Below are 19,708 nucleotides of genomic sequence, written 5' to 3' on the forward strand. Positions count from 1 at the left end.
AAAAAAAAAAGAAACTCCTATCGATGCCACGTAAAATGATGGCATGTCGAAACCTTTTGAAAACTGCCATTATTTACATTTTAGGAAGATGAAGGCTCAGTTATTTGGTCAGATTTTTGACTGAATGTTAGTTTCATTTTTATGCTGGTTTTTTTTTGTTTGTTTTATTTTTGTCTTATTTTTAATATTCTTGTCTTTTTTTGTTTTATTTTTTTATGTGTTTTTATGACTGTCTTTGGACAGGATTTTTGTGGAAGCAGCAGACTATAAATGTGTTTAAAGAAATAAATAACGCGATTATCCATGACTGTGAATATCGCAAATTTTTATGATGCATACATGCAAGAATGGCTCGGTCCAATGAGAAGCAACAGCATCACAGCATATGACATCCTGCGCTTATTTCCAGCGTGAAGTTAAGGATCATCCTGTGTTGTTGCTTTTGGTTAGCAAAGGACAGGAAATCAGGGGGGAAAGATATGGAGATTGGCAGAACCACAACTTGATTGATGTCAAATAATGGTGAAGTTGGCAGAAAACTAGTTCCAACCAAGGGCTATGATTTTGTGCATCTGACATACAGTAGTTGATGCAATCCTCTTAGAAACTTCTCTTCTTTGCATATGTGTACTATAAACACTTAAAAATAAATCAAACTTAAAAAAAAAAAGATTCAGATGGATGCATATACAACCTGGAATCGGCGTGCCTGAATCCGACCTGATTATCTGTAAACCCTGCCCTCCAATCAGGATTGGGAGTTTGGGTTTTACCAGAACTGGTTATCTCATCTCTAGATCTATCACAGGTAGCCTTGTTAGCTGGATCTTAGACCTACCTTTATGTGCTTGGCAAACAATTTGAGAACTCTGCCGTTGCCTTTGAAGGTGGCGAGTAACCTGAAGGAACAATGAAGAAGAACATGTAAGAGGGCTCATGACAGGAGCTTACCACACCATCCCCAAGGCTAAACTGCACTGCCGTTACGATTTAATGTTGGCCCAGCAGTCGTATATTATATAGCACCAAATGTGGTGCTGATTAGGAACACTAATAACATCTCCATGGGAAGCACAGAGTTGTTTAATCAACCTACATCCAAATAAACTGTAATATGATCACCTGGGAACTAAACGGCCTAAGAGTGGTCTTAGCCAGCAAGAATTCACAGTTTATAATCTACAGATATTGCACATCTTTGGGAATTCCCTAGCAGTATGTTACTTCCTTTTAAGGTATAAAAGCAATCATTAATGCATTAAAAAAAAAAAAATAACATGCATGGGTCAAGTTTGAAAGCGTGCTCTGATTTCAGTAAATGCAAAACACTCAAGAAAAGTGACTGGATCTCACTTTTAATTTGTAAGCAGTAAGTCTGTGGTACTGTCTAATGACCCAGTCCAGCACTGTGGGCCTCAGGACCATCTCAGCACAGTTTCGGCATGAGCTGTGCCGGGAGTTTGCCTGGTGAGCAGCGGACAGTATTACCTGGAGCTTGGGCTTGTGCACATGGATTAAACACAGCAATTGCACTGCTTTTTGCCTTGGTAAAAAATGCTAATCTCATCATGTCGGGGTAGTAACACAATTCCCAAAGGTTTGCAGAACGAAAGTCTGAGTTATGTGGATGCAGAAACGGGTGATGGGTCTTACTTAATGACTTCCAGGGCCCGATGAGCCGAGCTACAGACTAGCAGCAGCAACAGGGACTTCTTCGTCTGGTGGTTTTTGCATAGCTTTGTCCACTTGGGACTGACTGAAACAAGACAAAGTAAAGACAATCCCTTAAATACTCTATACTGACTTAAAGAGCCTATATTATCAGACACTGCTGAAGGGGACCATTGAAGCACACTCATCTCTTTGGTCCATATATTCCATAAGGGCTGTCTTATTTTGTACCTCTGGGCCAAAACCTTCTGAAACCATGGCCCAGCAGCAAATTATATATATTTTTACTGTGCCACTGTATGCAAATCTATCTCATGCATATTCATTGTGGATGTCCTGAAAACCTGGCCTGTTTGTGGCACTCGAGGACTGGAGTTCGCCATCGCCGCTGTAGGGTGTGAGATCAGTTACGGAGGCTAAATCCTGTGCTTCCAACTCTGGAATCCCAGCTCCTGGGCACCCTCATTGCAAAGCAACCCCACAAGAAGATTTCTAGGGCATGGCCACTGTCAGAGGCATCAGGGAGGCCCAGTGGCGCCGTAAAGCAGTACCATCCAAGGGCTCGACTTCAAATCTTAAACCGAATTCCAAATCCTGCAGTCCCCCCCCAGGGACAGCGGCACCGCTGAACACGAAGCGATGCAAACCGCCCCACCTCCACGAATAAAACATCCACCGAGGATACGTTCTTTACTTACTTTCTTTCAAGTACGAAGATAAAGTGTGGGTGAGGTCGCTGGATGGGAGGAAGCATGCATCTAAAGACAAAAAAAAAGGAAAGAATGATAAAATCCTTCCATGGTTTGCTCACAAGGATGCCAAAAGCAGAGAAGAGCAGAGCTTCCCTGCAGAACCCAGCTCACAGCACTATCCTTTGAACAAATGCAATACACAGGGTTTTCATGAAGATGCACCTTCATCCACTGACTCGCTGAGCTGACGCATGTGATGGTAAAAGTGACAGCAATGCGTAGGGGCAAAGGGCACCTTTTAAAATCCATCTGGAAACCTGTTGAGGTTTGGCGTTGTGTTGTATCACAGTTCTACTAATGCAACTTGGATTTATCTCGGAACTACTGTATTTCTAAAATTTAGGAGGAAGGGAAGTTGGGGGAGGGGGCTCGATAGGGGGGGGTTTATTGAAATATTGCTGTGCACGTCTCGTACTGCGTAGTTATTACATGTCTGTGATCTCTGTATTTTACCAGGATATTCAGGAATTCAATACAATTTTATTTACAAACAAACATGTTTTTATGCAATGGGACAGAGGTAGTAGGCTCTTTTCCCATAGACGTAATGGGAAAAAATCTTTTAGTACATCTTGTGCTATGTGTAGAATGGAATACCTAAGACAGCGGTGCCTAACTAAATGCTGATGTGTGAACGTGTCCATGCATTCTAGCAGACTCTGCTGTAAGTGAAGAATTGTTAAGAGAAAGTAAAAAAAAAATAGCGGAAGACAGAGAGGCTGCAAGTAGGGTTATGATGACCACACAGGAAGGGTGGTAGAGGTGGGCTTTCAGCCAAATGGGTGGGAGATGCCACTGTCTCGTGCACTCCATGCTAATCAGCATCATCGGCTCTTAACAAGTAATTTGCAGTCAGTTTATCCAGATAACTTGGTATACATAGGCAGGTCCATATTCAGAAGCATTTAGACAGATAATTCAGAAGTTATACAGCTAAATGAATATTTGGATACTTAGCTGGCTAAGTTAGGGGAGTTCCAGGGGCATAACTGGGAGGAGTTAAGTTAGCCGGCTAAGTTATAACTGGTAACCAATCTGCAACTTAGTGAATCTCAATGGTTCTTTAAAATCCAGACTAAATTAACTGAAGAATTCATATGGATTAACTAGGGTCTACAGTACAGACATTTTTCACGTTTTCAATGGCAGGAAGCCTGACCTCCTTCAAATAACAAAGCTGGAGGAGCAATCAAAGCCCTAAAAAAAAAAAAAAAAGAAGTATAAAAAATGAAAAAATGCTTGTTGCACTGTCCAGAAAGGAGATGGTGGCAGACGTAGGATTGGTGACACAAGAGGATTAAATGGAGCTTGTGGCACACGTACTCACAAACATACCATCTTTAGATGGAATGAGAGGGCCTAGTCTGATGTTATTCCACCAAAAGAGAGCACTTTTGTGGGAATGTGCCGTACTTCTCAACAAATACTAGTCAATTGTTACTGTACCTGTGGACTAAGTCACAAGCTCTAGCAGGATTAGGAATCTGCTGGATAATTTTTGCATGGTGACCTGGACTGATGGAGCACTGTCTAAACTGGTTTGGCATTTCTCATGTTCTTCTGTGCACCGGAAAGATGTCTCTGCTGTAAATGAAATATCTTCCCTCTCCTGCTATGGGATCCCAGCACTGCACTCCTCTCTCCTCAGTCACATGGGCATACACCCGTGCCCTCTCTCATTTGTGTACACAGCTATATGCACATACAGTAAAAGGCCCATTAACCAGAAAGCTCAACTAACCAGCATCTAAAAACCTAGCAGCAGAGCTTGCAAATGCATGGGGAGTGGAAGACTTCTGGGGGCAGGGTGCATGCAAACAGTGGCTGGGACTGCTGCCAATCCACTACTAATCAACATTTGAAGGAAAGCAAGGAAGAGCACTAGGGAAAGGGAGAGCAGAAGGAAAAAGGAGAAAGAGCTGGAGGGAAGCTGATGTTCAGGGGGCTGGTGAAGAGGATCCTGCATCACATCTCAGTACTAGCATTTTTCTTCCCCTTCCCCCCCCCCCCAAGAAAAAAATCCCCAAATCTAGCCCGTCTTGCAACCATGGCTCTCAGTACTCCAAAGCACGTTGTATTGATGATTAGACAGGAAACTGAACATTAATTGTCTAGAGAACAGAGAAAAGAGAAGCAGGATGATGCAGGAATACAATGTGGGCTCGACATTCAGTCTACAATAGCAAGGCACAGAAGGCAAACTTACTACAGTTTGTGACAAATTCTGAAACAAGCAAAGCAACTGATCAATGCTGTTTGCTGGAAAAAGCGAAACTGCAACATTTAGATAAGGAACTGTATGAATGGTTTGCCTTAAATCATTCAGAGGGAGCTCCAATTTGTAGCCCAGTGCTTACTGACGTGGCAAAAGACTTCCATCAACAATGGAAATTCCTGAGGATGGCTGTCACGCTTTAAAGTTTCCATGGGTCAGCAGGCCTGATGTGTCAGGCAGGAAGACATCCACAAATTACCTCAAAGAGCTTCTCATGCTTGTGTCAAGGATCAAGGCAGTTCAACAACAGATTATTATTATTGTTTATTGGTTTGATTAATCACAATTTCTACAAGTGGGTGAGCAGTGTGGGGGAGGGGGAAATGGGGATAAGTAGTGTGAGCAGTGTGGGGGAGGGGGATACGTAGTGTTGGGGAGCAGGATGTGAGCAGTATTGGAGAGGGAGTGGGGATAAATAGTATGGGGCAGTTTTGGGGAGGGTAATGGGGATAAGAAGTGTGGGGGCAGAGTGTAATGGCAGCAGGGTAAATGAGAGAGTGGGGGATAGGTTTGCGTTGGATTGCAGATACTGTCTAAAGGCGTAAAAAAGCCCCATGGACTTAGTTTTACTTTCAAATAACAGACATGCTCGATTAACCAGCATGGACTGCTCCTCAAGCATACCAGGCAATGGGGCTTTTGGTGTCTATAAACGAAGCAATACCGAGTTGTGTCAACTGGGAGCTCACGGCTTCCTTCTGTCAATAGCTTCCCTTTACTGAAGTGGTTAGCGTGCTGAATTTTCTTTATGCTTTGCTGATGGCACCCTGGGAGATTATCATCCAGGGCTGCAGGAGAAATGTTCCTCTCTGCCTCTTCGATTCCTATGCACATAGGTCATCGTACAAGTCCAGAGCTTTCTCTTATTGCAATAAAAGCAGAAATTAAGACGAGAACCCTGTTCTCTGAGACTTACAATGACAGCAGTGGACGCTGGACTTCGTACTCTGAAACACAGAGAGAATTGACGTCCGTGCTTCGCTTTACCTGGCAGTGTCAGCTCCTCCATTTCTATCGCTGTGCGTCGATTCTCAAAGTGCTGAAGAAGCAGCTTCTGTAGATCTGAGGGGACCCCGGATTTAGGGGCTGAATTTGCCAGAATTTCAGAAATCTTCTTTTTCTTAACAAACAAATAAAAGATAAAAGAAATTGAGAAAGAATACAAGATTAACAAGAATATGCTTTAATGTAAAATACTCCAAGGTGAGATGAAGCAGTGCAGTGTAGACTCCCTTAAACAGGACACCTGTAATTAGTACTAGGGCAATGCTAATCAGGGCTAGTTTCATGCATCCAGCTGAATGTAAGTGTCTGCTAAATTATACTAAATATTTCCTTTGCTTCGGGTTTGGGTGTTCAATACTAAAACGATCTGCAGATTAACTAACACCACATTGCAATTCTAACACATTCTGTACTTGCTCCGTGACTGCTCCTTGGAGCAAGGTGGCACACTGGTTTCATACACTGGCCCTTTCTCCTCTGGAGACTATTTTCTGTTTTCAGTTTCTTGCCCCAAATTAGTTCTGGAGTGCTGAAGTGGCTGAACAGCCCACGTTCCCTTTGCCACTGCTCAACTGCTCTAGGACAGAGCACTTCCTAGTTCGACAGTCTGGAACCCTGAAAAATTCCATTCTGTGAAGGGTCAAACACTTCAAGAGATGGGGGATCGACTGTAGCTTTCTGCAGTCTACGGAGCAAGGCAGAGCAATTATGTTCCATGACAGACAGAACCAACTGCTGCACCCTGTGTTAGGGAGATTTTATTAGGGGTTTGTTTTTTTTTTTTTTTTTATTACCTTCTTTCTCTTTTTGGTTTTCTTAGCATTTTCCTCTTTCCTCTCCGGAAGCGGCAGGTGACTTTTGGAAGGCTGCAAAGACATGATTTATCAAGGAGTGTTTGTTATTTTGAATGAGGACAGCCAATGGTCATGTGTTCCAAGCAGCACTCCAAACACGCAGGGAACGCCTACCGTACACCAGCCTGACCGATTCCTGGGACTGGCACGCTCGGGGCCTCACCCCACCGAGCACGGCCTGATGAACTAAACATGACGGCATAAGTGCTTCCACCAATGCTTTACAAAATTGGCAACACTGCTATTACAAGTTTTAAAAACAGAAATAATGCTTCAAGAACCAGAGCAGGGGATTTATAATGGCAATAACTCTAGAGCTGTATCACTTGCAGTCGGATAAGGTAAAACACCAGATGCATACCTTGTAGGGTTCTCCAGCTGACGCATACCATCCTGCATCAATCTAGTATTCAGTAAAAATAACATCCTCCTGTCACTAAACACTTTACAGAGGGGCAGAACAGCTATTATTATTCAGCTAAAACTGGTACTGCTTGAGTCTACTTCAGAAGAAAGAAGGGCAGGTCAGTCGTGTTGGGATCCAGATCTGTGCATCTCAGGTTCGTGCTGACATTACAGTCCATACCAGAGCCAGCTTTATTCCTGTGTGTATGGAGGTCCTTCATAAGGATCAACAAGCAACACAGTTAAAAAAAACCCAAAACAAAAAAAAAACAACAAAAAACCCTCTTATCTGTACAGCAGTCAGTGCTGCTCATGCTCTCTCACTGAGCCAGAGGCCCTGATCTTTGCTTTTATGTTTTATAAATATGGATGTAACAGGCAAAAGAACATAAAAGGAGAGCCACAGCAGGAGAGAGAGTTTATTCTCCTATATTACAGATGATCCTTCCTTTTGGCTTTGCCATTCAATGCAATCATCTATAAAATGTAGAAAAATTACAATGTGATTGAGTTCTCGCCCTTGTAATCCCGTCTTTATGTAAACAGGTTGTATATATTCACTTAAACTTTCAAAGCAAAACACAAAAGGAACAATTTCCAAAGTCAATTACTGGGGAGGGGAGTTGAGAGAAAGGTGATTTGTGAGTGTAGATTGGTCCTCTGAATATTGCTCTCTCTCAGTCCTCCTAAAGTACATGTGGGGTTCCTTAATGAACACACTTCAAGCTGGATTGAGGGGAGGTGCACCCGGGGCTGGAGGAGGAAGAAGGGCGGGGGGGGGGGGGGGGGGGGCAGGTTAGGAAACCAAAATGGGATTTTCCTGTCTACACGTATTGGGTTTTCCAGCAAAACTCTGCTCGCAGAAAAAGCAGGGACGAAGCCAGCAGGTCCTTGGTACCCCCGGGAAGATACACCAGCGTGTTCTCTTTGAAAATTTGGTGCAAGGTCCGGCTCTGCACCTAGGCGGGGGAACTCTGAAAATTGCTCTTGCGTTATGCCATGGGACCTGATGTAAGGTGTGGCTTTGACTTTCACGGAACCCCACATAACCCACTCATGGCTTTGTGTGTGACAAATATCCCCCCCCCCTATTCTTCTGGCACTCAAAACCAGACTTTAAAGATCCAAATATGCTAACCACAAACACCGCAGGGCTGCTCACAAGGGAAAGGCACCGGTGGAAACCAGGACCAAATTTACCATCCGTTCCATCTGTGGAATGTCTCACCGCTGGAGCTGATCAAGGAGCAGGATTCTGGGTGTTATCGAAAAAAACGCAAATGCCAGGCTGTCTGGGCAGTGCTATCATTTAAGGGTCTTAATATTATTTTTTTTATACTGTGGCTGGGTGCTGAGCCTTGATAGATTTGATATTTTAGGCTTGTAATGAAAGTTTACTTTCTGTATGGGAGCATGTTTATGCATTCCTGAATGGATTGATGTGATCTGCATAGATCTTTTTATGTGAAAATAGCGGAATATAAGAAATAAATCACTTGAACATTAAAGCAGACTGTGCAATCCAGGTCAGCAAACTGTTTAAGCGGTTTGCTCAAAGCCTCATGCTGAGTGGCAGAGGTGGCACTTGAATCTGGTCCGGCAGGTATTCAGAGTCTGTGCTCCCATCATTGTGGAACATTATGTCAAGAGTTATTTTAGATTACTTGAAGAACTTTGTGCCGCGATGGAAAGTAATGGAGCAGAGAATCACTGATATTACTAGTGTAATTATTTGATATAAGGCCTATAAGTTCTGAGAATTCATATGCCATTATTCTTAGTTTGCCTTGTAACAAGAAATAAATCACGAGATGGTGAAATTTGTTCTTACCAGATCAGATCATTTCCTTTCCTTTAGTCCTAGCAGAGCAGTCCACACCTGCGGATTCCCCTGTATACCATAGGTGGAGGCAGAGAACTCTTTTGTTTTTCCTCTTAAGTTCTCTTATGTCCTCGCCACTGTATACTCTGGGACAGCGGGGTGATTCTCCAGGAGCCTCTTGCCCTAGCCTGTTAGGTTAATGACCTGCCATTATTAGCACCCCCTCCCACTCTTTTCTTTTTTTCCTTGGGGATGGTGCTTGGACCTCTCTGCTAGGACTAAAGCAAAGGAAATTATCTGCTAAGTACACATTTTACCTTCCTTTTCGTCCTGCAGATTAGTCCACACCTGCAGGATGTACCCGAGCAGTGGGACATGACCTCTGTGGCCCCCAACACGATCTTGCTGAAACTCAGCTCCTGATCTGCTTGCAGGTCTAGCTTGTAAAGTTTTGCGAATATACCCCAGGAGGACCAAGTTGCTACTTTGCAAATATTCTGAGGCACTGCCGTCCTACTCTCTGCCCATGAGGCTGCTGGCGCCCTTGTTGAATGTGCGCACAAAGCTCTCGGGGCCTGTCTGCCCTGTGCAATGGTTGCTTCTACTATTGCTTCCTTAATCCAGCGTGCAATTAAGGGCTTAGAAGCTGCCTGGCCCCTTCTTTGGCCGTGTAACCGGGCAAACAACCTGTCCATCTTCCTAAATGCATTGGTGACTTTTAGGTAATGCAGGAGCACCCTTTGGACAACTAGCGGGTGCAGTTTACCCCCTCCCTGTCCTTCCTTTGTCCTCGTTAGGGCCGGTAGGATGATTTCTTGGTTGGAGTGATAATCTGATAGCACTTTAGAGAGGAAGGATGGGACAGGGCAGATGATTATTCTGTCCCTACAAATTGAAAGATATGGCCTGGATTTCTGACACCCTCCTGGCCGAACACACTAACACTAGAAAGACTGCTTTCAGTGTCAGGTCCTTTTTACTGATGCCCCCTTGAGCGGTTCAAAAAGTGGTTTGGCTAAGGCCTTTAGCACTATGTTAAGATCCCATGTGGGCAATAGCTGGCGTATTGGAGAACGTACGTTCTTTACTGCCTTTAAAAAACATACTATGTCTGGGTGAGCCCCAAGAGAGTTCCTTTGCATCCGGCCCCTAAAAACAGCTAACGCTTCCATCTGCTCCGTAAGAGAGTTCAGGGCTAGCCCTTTCTCTAAACCATCCTGTAGAAACTGCAAGATGTCTTTAATACGTGCTGCTCCCAGGGCGACTTTCCTCCTCCTACACCATTCCCGGAAAATCTTCCAGACCCTACCATACGCTCAGAAGGTAGAATTCTTCCTTGACCTCAATAAAATGGCTTCCTCTGACTGAGTAGCCCTTCCTTCCCTAGCTTGTCAAGAGCGAGGCTGTAAGATTATTATCCATCGATCTGGCTGAGCAGATTCCTGGCTTACCCTAATCTCAAAGATGTGCCCCTGCTTAGTCTCACTAAGTCTGCATACCAAGCCCTTCTGGGCCAGTCTGGTGCTACCAGAATAATCCATCCCTTGTGAACGGCCACTCTCCTCAGTAACCTTGCTAACAAGGGCCATGCAGGACACACGTCAAAACCCCTGACTAGGAAGACTACGGGGGAGCACCAAGAGGGACCCAGTGTCAAAGACAGCGAAGAAAACCTGCGAAAAAGTGAGAAAAGAGGAAAAGAAAAAGTTTTCCAAAAGGCCAAAGTGATCTCACTCACACCGCGATGCTTACAGCTCCGTGGAAAAAGAGAGACTAGAGAGAGACCCCGTGTGGATACAGGGTATAGGGCATGCTGGGCATGCTCAGTGGGCCAAGACAAAGTTCTAGAAACTTTGACATAAGTTTTCCGTGTCGGGCCTCCATCTGACGGTGTGTGAGGACTGCTTGCCCTCAGAGAAAATAATATACCCACAGCCTTCAATAAAAATATAAGAACTATCAAAGCTGCTCCTGGTGTACAGTGCTATATGACAGAGCGAAACAGCCAAGGTCTCTATTCCAAAGCTGTTGGTTTTTCTGGGTGACTTAAAGTGCTGTCTTCCCTTTTCTGGGACAGAGCCCAGAACCAGTGATTTATCCTGTATAGTGCTGTGCATGCCAGCAATGCTATAATGACCACAAATCATTCATTCAATAAATGGTGCCAGTGGCAATGGGTGTCATTGCCAGGCCCTCTGATAGGCCACTGCAATTATCTCACATTAGCACCCGTTGCGAAGGGAACTGCCACTGCTAGAAGAAGAAGAAGAAATTAGGCCCTGTCCTTCTCCGGCCCTCTCTCCATGCTGGCCCTCCCCCCCCCCACCCCCCCACGGGCTTCTCCCGTCACCGACCACTGGAGGTGGAATCCTACGGGCCTGGTCCAAACATCTCTCCTTTCAATACATGTTCACACCTCTCCCCACTCTTGTGCGTAGGAGCTGCCTCTAGGAGGGTGCGGGGCCCTGGAACACTGAACTTATAGAGTTGGGGATGGGGCTATCATGGCAGGGTGAAGCCCCCCCAAAGCGCGGGGGCCCAGCACGAGCACTGCTGCTCGCCCCCACTAAGGATGGCCCTTGCTTGTGCAAACGAAGGAAACGCGGGATGTGTCTGTGACGTGGCCTTGACTTATGAGCTAAAATACCAAGGGATCCCTACTTATTAATCCTACACAGGACATCGATGTTTCCTCTTATGATATATTGCGCCACGCTGCCAAGCTAGCTGAAGTATTAAAATTAAAACAAGAGCTTTAAGTTCACATTCCGGTAAAGCAGCTCAGACAACGAATGCCCAAGGCTGCCGACATGAGACATGTGGTCTTCATAGAAAGAGGCAGTAGATTCTGTTTTTAATAGTCAAACCTGGCTCAGTCGGCAAGCACTAATCAAGTGATACTCGAAGATTTTCTATGAGCTGAAAAATAAGTTATCCATCGTTCACATCTCTCTCTCTCTCTCTGGACTAGCTCCCAACTGCAAATTCTGCCAAATGTACTTGGTTAAAAGAAAAAGAGGATTTAATCCACATCATGGAAAAAGTCTAGTGTTTATGACTGGCCTGGGGGCTTGGTTTCCGCTGTGTGCTGCTGTGCAGGAGACCTGAGCCCTGGTCACTTTGCCAGCACAGCCCTCACAGCTCGCGGGAAGGACTCATGGTCACTGCACTGCAGAAACCCGTACCACAACCTATCTGGGTATCTTGTATCTTTTAATAACTGACTGTCACACAAGGAGCAATCTGCCAGTAAATTTAATTACCATGAGTTCATAATGTAATCATCAGAAAGCAAAGTCTTTCAAATACATGTAATGTGTCTTTTGTAATGTTTATACATGTATATTTTTCAAATTTTAATTGAACATAGAAACACATCTTGTTCAAAATGAAAGGTGTGCTTCACTGCACCTTAGTGCCACCTGCTGGCCCAACGTGCTGGTTCTAATGGGAGCTGCAGTCTACGTTCCTTAAACACTGGGCTGCTGCGGTGGCAGCCAGACACCCGGACAACTGCAGATGAAGGCTTATGGAAACCTCAGCTTCATCAGACATGGCAGAGGGTGGGACTGAAGCGCGGAGGCTCTGGAGCCAGCTGAAGATAAACAGTTGTAATGAAAAAGTAACTAGAACAGGAAGTGGTCCTCCAATGTAGAAATGTTAATGCCTCAGTGGCATATTTTCTATGTTTTTCAAGCCACACTTGGTGAAACACACATTTCTGCACATGCAGGAAACAGTTTAATAAGCTCAAGACATCCCATTACCTATGTTGACACCATTGGGTGACATATTGGATAATGATGCATGACTGTCTCTCACTAGCAGGTCACCTTAACGCACCTTGTTCATGTTTAATCCTCTCTCTTATTCTACAAGAACAGGTTAGCGATGGACTGTCCCCATCAGTCCCGACGGTGATGGAAATAATTTAGATCATAGAAACATGACAGCAGAAAAAGACCTTATGGTCTGTCTTGTCTGTTCACCCAATTCCTACCGCGCCCATGCTTTCTTGAATTCCGATACTTGTCACCACTACTTCCATGCATCCTACACCCTTTCGGTAAAGAAATATTTCTTTAGATTACTCCTGAGTCTGACCCCTTTTTCACCCTCATCCCATGACCCCTTGTTGCACAGCCTTCTTTCTGTTGAAAGAGGCCTGCTGCCTGTGCATGGATACCTTGGAGGTATTTAAATGTCTCTATCTTATCTCCCCCTCATCACAGCTTTGTCCTGGCATTTGTTGAGGGATATCATACTCTATTAACACAGACTTTCACAATCTCGAAGGTTAAACAACGGTGATTCTCTTTCCGGAATAAAAAAAAAAAGCCATCATGACCTTTTGCTTAACTAAATATGGATGAGGTTTGAAAATGCTGTTAGGCTAGCATAGTGCTGAGGTAGTCTTGAGCATCAGCTTAGCATCAGTCAGGCCCAGTCGATCAGGCTAAGGATTCTCAGCCTCCTTTCTGCTTTGTTCCAGTAGGCGACTACTTTCCCATAGAAGAACAAGAAATTCTGCCCAGCAAGAAAGTTGTTTCTTCACGGCCATGTGGCATGAACTTTATAGAACATGGAGATCTAACAACCACTTGTAAATAGAAACTCCTTCCAGCACAGAAATAACAAGCTACATGACTTAACTAAAGGAAAGTGCATTCTCAAGCCAGACAGGATCTCTCCTATTGCCTGTAGAGACATTCTCTGCTCACCGGCCCCTTACCTTCATGAGATAACCGGCTACTGAACCAGCTCAGACAAGCAATGAAGCAACAGGTCTCTAATGACAATGGCAGCAATAACTGGAAAGGGAGAGAACTTCAGATCTGCATGTACAGAGACCATATATGGAGTTACATCCATCTATGTGCAAGGACTATAAAGGAACTATCAAAGCCAAGAATTCCTCATCATTATCAGCATCAACAACAGAAACAGACTGGCCCTGAGAAGCTTGTGGCCAGAGCAAAAGGGGTCAGCTGATTTGGGCAAGAGGTAATCTTAATTCTTGGGTAGCTAGTCATAGAAAGATGTTCCTATGTGCAACTGGCTCACTATAGATTTTAGTTTTGACTATATGTATCAGGGGTTACCATAAATATTATAGTACCACTGGTTGGTCTCTTCTGCCTCTATATTCCCACCTACCCTTCTTGGTATTCAGGTTAATGGCTCTGCCAACGCCATCCCTTGGAGGAAGCAAAAGCAAAAAGCTAAATCAACAATAATATTTGTTATTAACACAACGACCATATTGAACAGGATTAACCTAGATGAGTACAGTAGCCCAGAGTATTTTGCAATCTTAAATTTGAGCACAGGGAGATTAAGCAACTCGTTCAAGGTGACTGAAGAGAGAGAGAGACGAGACTCCAACCTAGGCTTCCATGTCTGCAGCTCTGCGCTCTGCTCACTAGATTGTGCTCTCAACCCTAGGCTCACTTTGCCTTTGCTTTTATGGACAGAGAAATTCTAACTCATATTAGAAATGCGTTTTAAAATGACAAGGAAAGAACCACATGTGTTTCATTTTGTGTTATTCCCCCCCCCCCCAAATAACACAAAGCACTACAAAATGTTGTTTCTTTTTGGTTTAGTGTGCACCACATCGAATGAAAACCTACCCAAACGAAATAAAAATCAAACAAAAGGTTTTTCCATGCATGCCCCTAACTCACATAATACATTTCCACTGTGTCTGCTGCTGGGAATCAGGTCAGAGTCTGTGGGCGCTGTCAATTCTTTATCTTTTCTAATCAGAGCACGTATTGCCCTCTGAGGGTTTCCCGTGCAAGAATACCCCCCTCCCCCTTGGTCTCTGGGTCAGTCCATCGGCCGCCTCACGCTCCAGGTGGCTTCTGAGCGACGCTCGTCTGCCCAAGCTCACAGAAACCATCATCCCAATCAGCTAAAGACCCAGTTCTGGTCCCTTTTAAGACCCTTGTTCTGTGTGTGTGTGTGTGTGTGTGTGTGTGTGTGTGTGGCTACAGAAACATTTAGCACTTTGCACTTTTTAATACGTTGAAAAGATGGAAGTTCACAAACCCACAAACCATTAAACTTAACAATGGACATGGGCCAAACCAAAACATAAAATAAGGCAGAAAGAGATGGGGGTAGGGAGAGAGGAGGAGAAAAGTCGAGCGCTTCCAATTTACATGAAATGTGACCTTGAATTTGTAAATAATTCTTTCAGCATTTGCATCCTGGATGGGACTTTCATCACCTATGTGAGGTCCTCTTACGCAGATAAACGCGCGCTGCAGAGATCTTCTGGGCAGAGGCTTTTTGCAACAGAAGGCTCCATGTGGGGTTGTCAGAGCCGGCTAGGTACTGGGGATTTGTGCATTGGCTTCCTTTTTGTGACACACACCCTTAACCGTCTGCTGAATGTATCCGATTACCTGTCTCTTCTTCTCAGCACTGCCGGGCCTCCTGTCCGATTGTCCGTCATTCTTCCGTTTCCTGGGCTTGGCACTCATATCCCGCTGCTTCCTTTTTCTTGCACTGCTTTCTTTGACCGTTTCTTCATTTTCAGAAGACTCTGAGGAACAAAACGAGTCTGCGTTTTAGTTTTGTTGTCGTTATTTTTTAAGCCTGTCTGCATACCAGACAATATAAACTGCCTGGAGAAACAGTCACCCTGTGTTATCAAGTGACAGGTGGGCCATCAGACTCCTCACGCTTGACAAGGCAAATTATAGTTAAATATCATCAGATATATGGTGGTATCGGATACAGAGGGCGCCCTGGAGGGGTGAGCCAGCTGTAACCCTCGAGTTCTGCCCAATATGTCAAACCAGGGTCGAAAACTGGTTCACCCACACCACCCAACCATGATCTTTTACAGGGCCAGAGACTGTGACTTAAATATCTGATAAGCGAACACCCGCCTCGTTAGTGGCAAGCAGATCAACAACAATGCCAAATGTAATCTGATTAGCGAACTTGTGCTAGTTACCTGCTGCACACAAGGTTTTCCTTAGTCCTGGAGGAGCACCTCTGCTTTATAATCTTCATCTGCTATCTAGAACATGTGTTAGAGATGGCACTGACAATCGTCAATATTTCAGACCCCTATCTGCAAAACTGTTTACAATAAATTCCTGTATTTTTTTGCATGCTATGGGCCTGATTTACTAACTAAGGCATTTTTCCCATGCTATGTATAAAGCTTTGGGCACCCACTACAGATGCCAGCCTGGAAAGCACTTGAACGCAGCAGTGACCATCAGTGCAACCCAAGTCAGAGCTGCAAGAAAGGCCATTTCTGCTCCCATCCTCCCGTGGCCTTTCCACAAGGCAGCAGGATGGGGGAGGACAAGTCTTTCAGGGCTAGGCTGAACAACTTTTCCAGAGAGCAGGACTGGATCCTTGAGGTTGGGGGGGAAAGGAGTGTTCTCCTCCCCCTGCCACTCCCCCTCATTTGCATATGTTTGCTCCCACTGTCCCTGAACCTGCAACTAGTTCCTGCTATTCACATGCCCATACTTTCTTTTTCTTATTCACTCACACTTATACGCACTTCCCCCTCATATGCTCTGTTATACACACACACACACATTCTCACTCTCCCACTCACATACGCAGTCTCTCTACATGCACACATATATGCTCCCTTTTCCCCACTCATATACATGCTGTTACATACACACACATTCTCTCTCTCTCTCCTATTTACATACATGCTGTCTCACATACACATGCTCTGTCTCTCCCCCTCACACACACATTCTCACTCTCCCACTCACATACGCAGTCTCTCTCACATGCACACATATATGCTCCCTTTCTCCCTCTCACATACATGCTGTTACATACACACACATTCTCTCTCTCTCTCTCCTATTTACATACATGCTGTCTCACATACACATGCTCATGCTCTGTCTCTCTCTTCCTCTCACAGACACACCTTTCACTCAAGCCGGGCCTCTCCCCATGAGATTCACCTGTATCCGGTGGCCAGCTAAAGATGGAGTCTGAGTCTGATGCAGCATCACCTGGGGTTTCCACAGCCTGCCCTAGTTTTATTTCCTTTCCCACTTGCTTTCATCCTTGGCGAATCACCCTCACCTCCTAAGCCTACAACTCTTAAGCACTCCGTGGGATCCCCGGTCCATTATTGTCACGGACAGACAAACTTCTAGTCCCGGTCTATACCTCCTGCCATTGGTTACACACCACTGCGCCTGATTGGGCAAAGCATCTGTCCCTCACCCCAGGGGAGTGAAATGATTCACAGGATCACTGATGATGGGTACCTTCCTCCTATGGCCACTGTGACGGGGTGTTTTGGGGTCTGCCAATCATTCTCACTGGGCCTCTTTTCTTCTGCCTGCCAGGTTGGGGATGGGTCTGTGTTGCTAACTGGACATTTCAGTGCTGCTCAAAATGAACCCTTTTACTGGATTGTAGGCTTTGTTGTACACTTTTGCTTAGTGTACATTCAACACAGCAAGCTAAAGTTCCAGGAAATCACAGTTATCAATTTCCCTACAAATCTATATACTTCTAGTATTAAGTACTTCTGGCAAGAAAAACCTTCCCTGTGCACTCTGGGCACAGCTTTCTGGAATCCAGTGACTTAAAAGTGGACCACGTCATCTGAGCCTCTCTGAAGCTTTGCTCAGGAGCAGCTCTAGAATGGCTTTTCCCCATGATTACTTGGCTAAAGCCTAACAATACCACTAAATATCAATCTCCAACATGCATGAAATGTTAACCTCAGATAATCAAACAAAATTAATCAGTATTAAAAGAATGTAGCTATTTGAATATTAAATACATAAACAGTATTATCACATATTTAATTGGATACATTTATAAATGACAAATATACAAAAACAAAAACTTTGCACAACTAATAATATAAAATACAAAAGATGCAAAGTAAAGAATAGAAGAAACAAAATTACAGAACAAGAAAAACAAAACACTTTGCATAACATAATATAAAATACAAAAGATGCAAAGTACAGAATAGAAGAAACAAAATTACAGTTATGCAAAGTTTTGTTTGTTTGATATATTTGTCATTTATAAATGTATCCAATTAAATATGTGATCATGTTGTTTATGTATTTAATATTCAAATAGCTAACATTGTTTCTTGTAATACTGATTAATTGTGTCTGATTTTCCCCAGGCTCGGCAGCCCTCCTCATGACTCTAGCTAGGACTCTCCACTCTACACAGCTGGAAAAAGCACTTTGTTCCTTGAGACTACCTCTGCTCCTTCAAAAGGTCTCAGCGGCCCCTCTTGTATCCCAAGATAACATTGCCCTCGTCCCGAAGGCCTGGGCAACCAGTCACCTTCCCAGGTCGGGAGGAGAGACCTGAATAAGCTTTCTCTTAGAAAGAGGGGCTTGAGGAACCCTGAATCATGAGGGCTCAGAATTTTTCTTAAAACAATGACACCTTCCACTGGGAAGTGCCCAAAACCTCTACCTTTCCTCCTCTCTCTGACCTCACACTCAGGTTCTGCTGAGATTCTGAGGTCTACTAGTAAGGGCCAGTTTGGGACCCCCCCCTACTGAAGGGTAACCTGCACAGAGTGGTGGCTACAACCCTAAATACCAGTGGTACAACAGCATCAGGCTTCCAAGAAAGCTGTGGCGACCTGCATGGATGGACCACGATTAAAACCCAAACTTCAACGAACGTGGGGAGAAAAGATGTTTATTAGGAAAGCCTTATTAACCGTGGTGGCTACGGCAATTATTACTCAGCTTGGTAATAAGACAGGGAAAGGGGCCTCAAGACCTACTAGCTGAGATGGTGGAGGCCATTACTTTAACAGATTTTGGGCATGCTTGGGACAGATGAGGAGGGTACTGGTAGGAAAAGGGCTGAGAGGTTGGATGAGAGACATGGAGTGGGGGGAGCTGGTTTATTTGCACCTCTACACAAAGTGGGCAATTATCAACTGGGCGGACTGGATGGGCCAATTTTATTTATTTATTTTAGGTTTTTATATTCTGCTTTTCTGCACTTCAGCATGGATTACATTCAGGTACTGTAGGTATTTCCCTGTCCCCAGGGGGCTTACGTTCTAAGTTTGGTCTTTATCTGCCATCATGTGCAAAATTACTGTGATGTAGGGGCCCTGATAAAATTCACAGGTGGTATATATGGATACAGTGTGACAAAACTCTACATAAGGCATGCGTCTTCATTAGAAAAATAAACTATTGAATCTAGGCCAGATGATGATTACCTCCAAGACACCATCAGTTACCTAATAGGGATTTCAACTAGTTTGTACATAGACAGAGCTATCACTTACAGTTCTTTTGGGTTAAATATAATCCGCTGCAAACTCGCTGTCATTTCTTGTTCTCTTGCCCAAACTTGTAATTCACAAGAGATACTATATCACTGCAGTAATGATCTAATTCTGTTTCACTGACCTGCCAAGCGCAGGGTACTAAAAGCGCTATAACTTATAAGGGAGCATTGTGTTTCATTTATTCACCAGCGCTATTTATGCTCTTAGGTGTGAGGGACTGGAGGCATTTCAGCATCTGTGTACCCTCCAAAACATCGACTCAGTAAACCCTTATTCATTCCCAAACAGAAACACAGACATACAAACACAGAATACGACGACAGACAAAGAGCACAAGGCCCAGCCAGACTGCCCGTTTCCCCTTCCTGTTGTAGGTCGCAGACTGCACTTGGATCTCCAGCTTCACCTTGCACTCCCATACAAGTGGGGATCCTCCGCAGTATCCCAAGCTTTCTTACATCTACATGCTACTCATGCCCCCAGCGAGCGCTGCTCCACACATCCAGCACCCTCCCTCGACGCCTCATGCCACTTAAGAACATAAGAAAATGCCATGCTGGGTCAGACCAAGGGTCCATCAAGCCCAGCATCCTGTTTCCAACAGTGGCCAATGCAGGCCACAAG

The 19,708-nt window shown here is 44.5% G+C and overlaps 1 protein-coding gene across 1 annotated transcript in view; it reads right to left on the reverse strand.

Annotated features, from left to right (window-relative positions):
* CMSS1 (cms1 ribosomal small subunit homolog) overlaps positions 1-19,708 on the reverse strand; it is a 229,646-nt gene that overhangs the window by 3,178 nt on the left and 206,760 nt on the right. Inside the window, 6 exon segments of the mRNA XM_029578541.1 lie at positions 839-899; positions 1,654-1,756; positions 2,370-2,429; positions 5,686-5,818; positions 6,498-6,569; positions 15,198-15,337. Of these exon segments, the coding sequence (XP_029434401.1) occupies positions 839-899; positions 1,654-1,756; positions 2,370-2,429; positions 5,686-5,818; positions 6,498-6,569; positions 15,198-15,337 (569 nt within the window).

The sequence above is a fragment of the Rhinatrema bivittatum genome, chromosome 15, assembly GCF_901001135.1.
Source record: "Rhinatrema bivittatum chromosome 15, aRhiBiv1.1, whole genome shotgun sequence".
NCBI lineage: Eukaryota > Metazoa > Chordata > Amphibia > Gymnophiona > Rhinatrematidae > Rhinatrema > Rhinatrema bivittatum.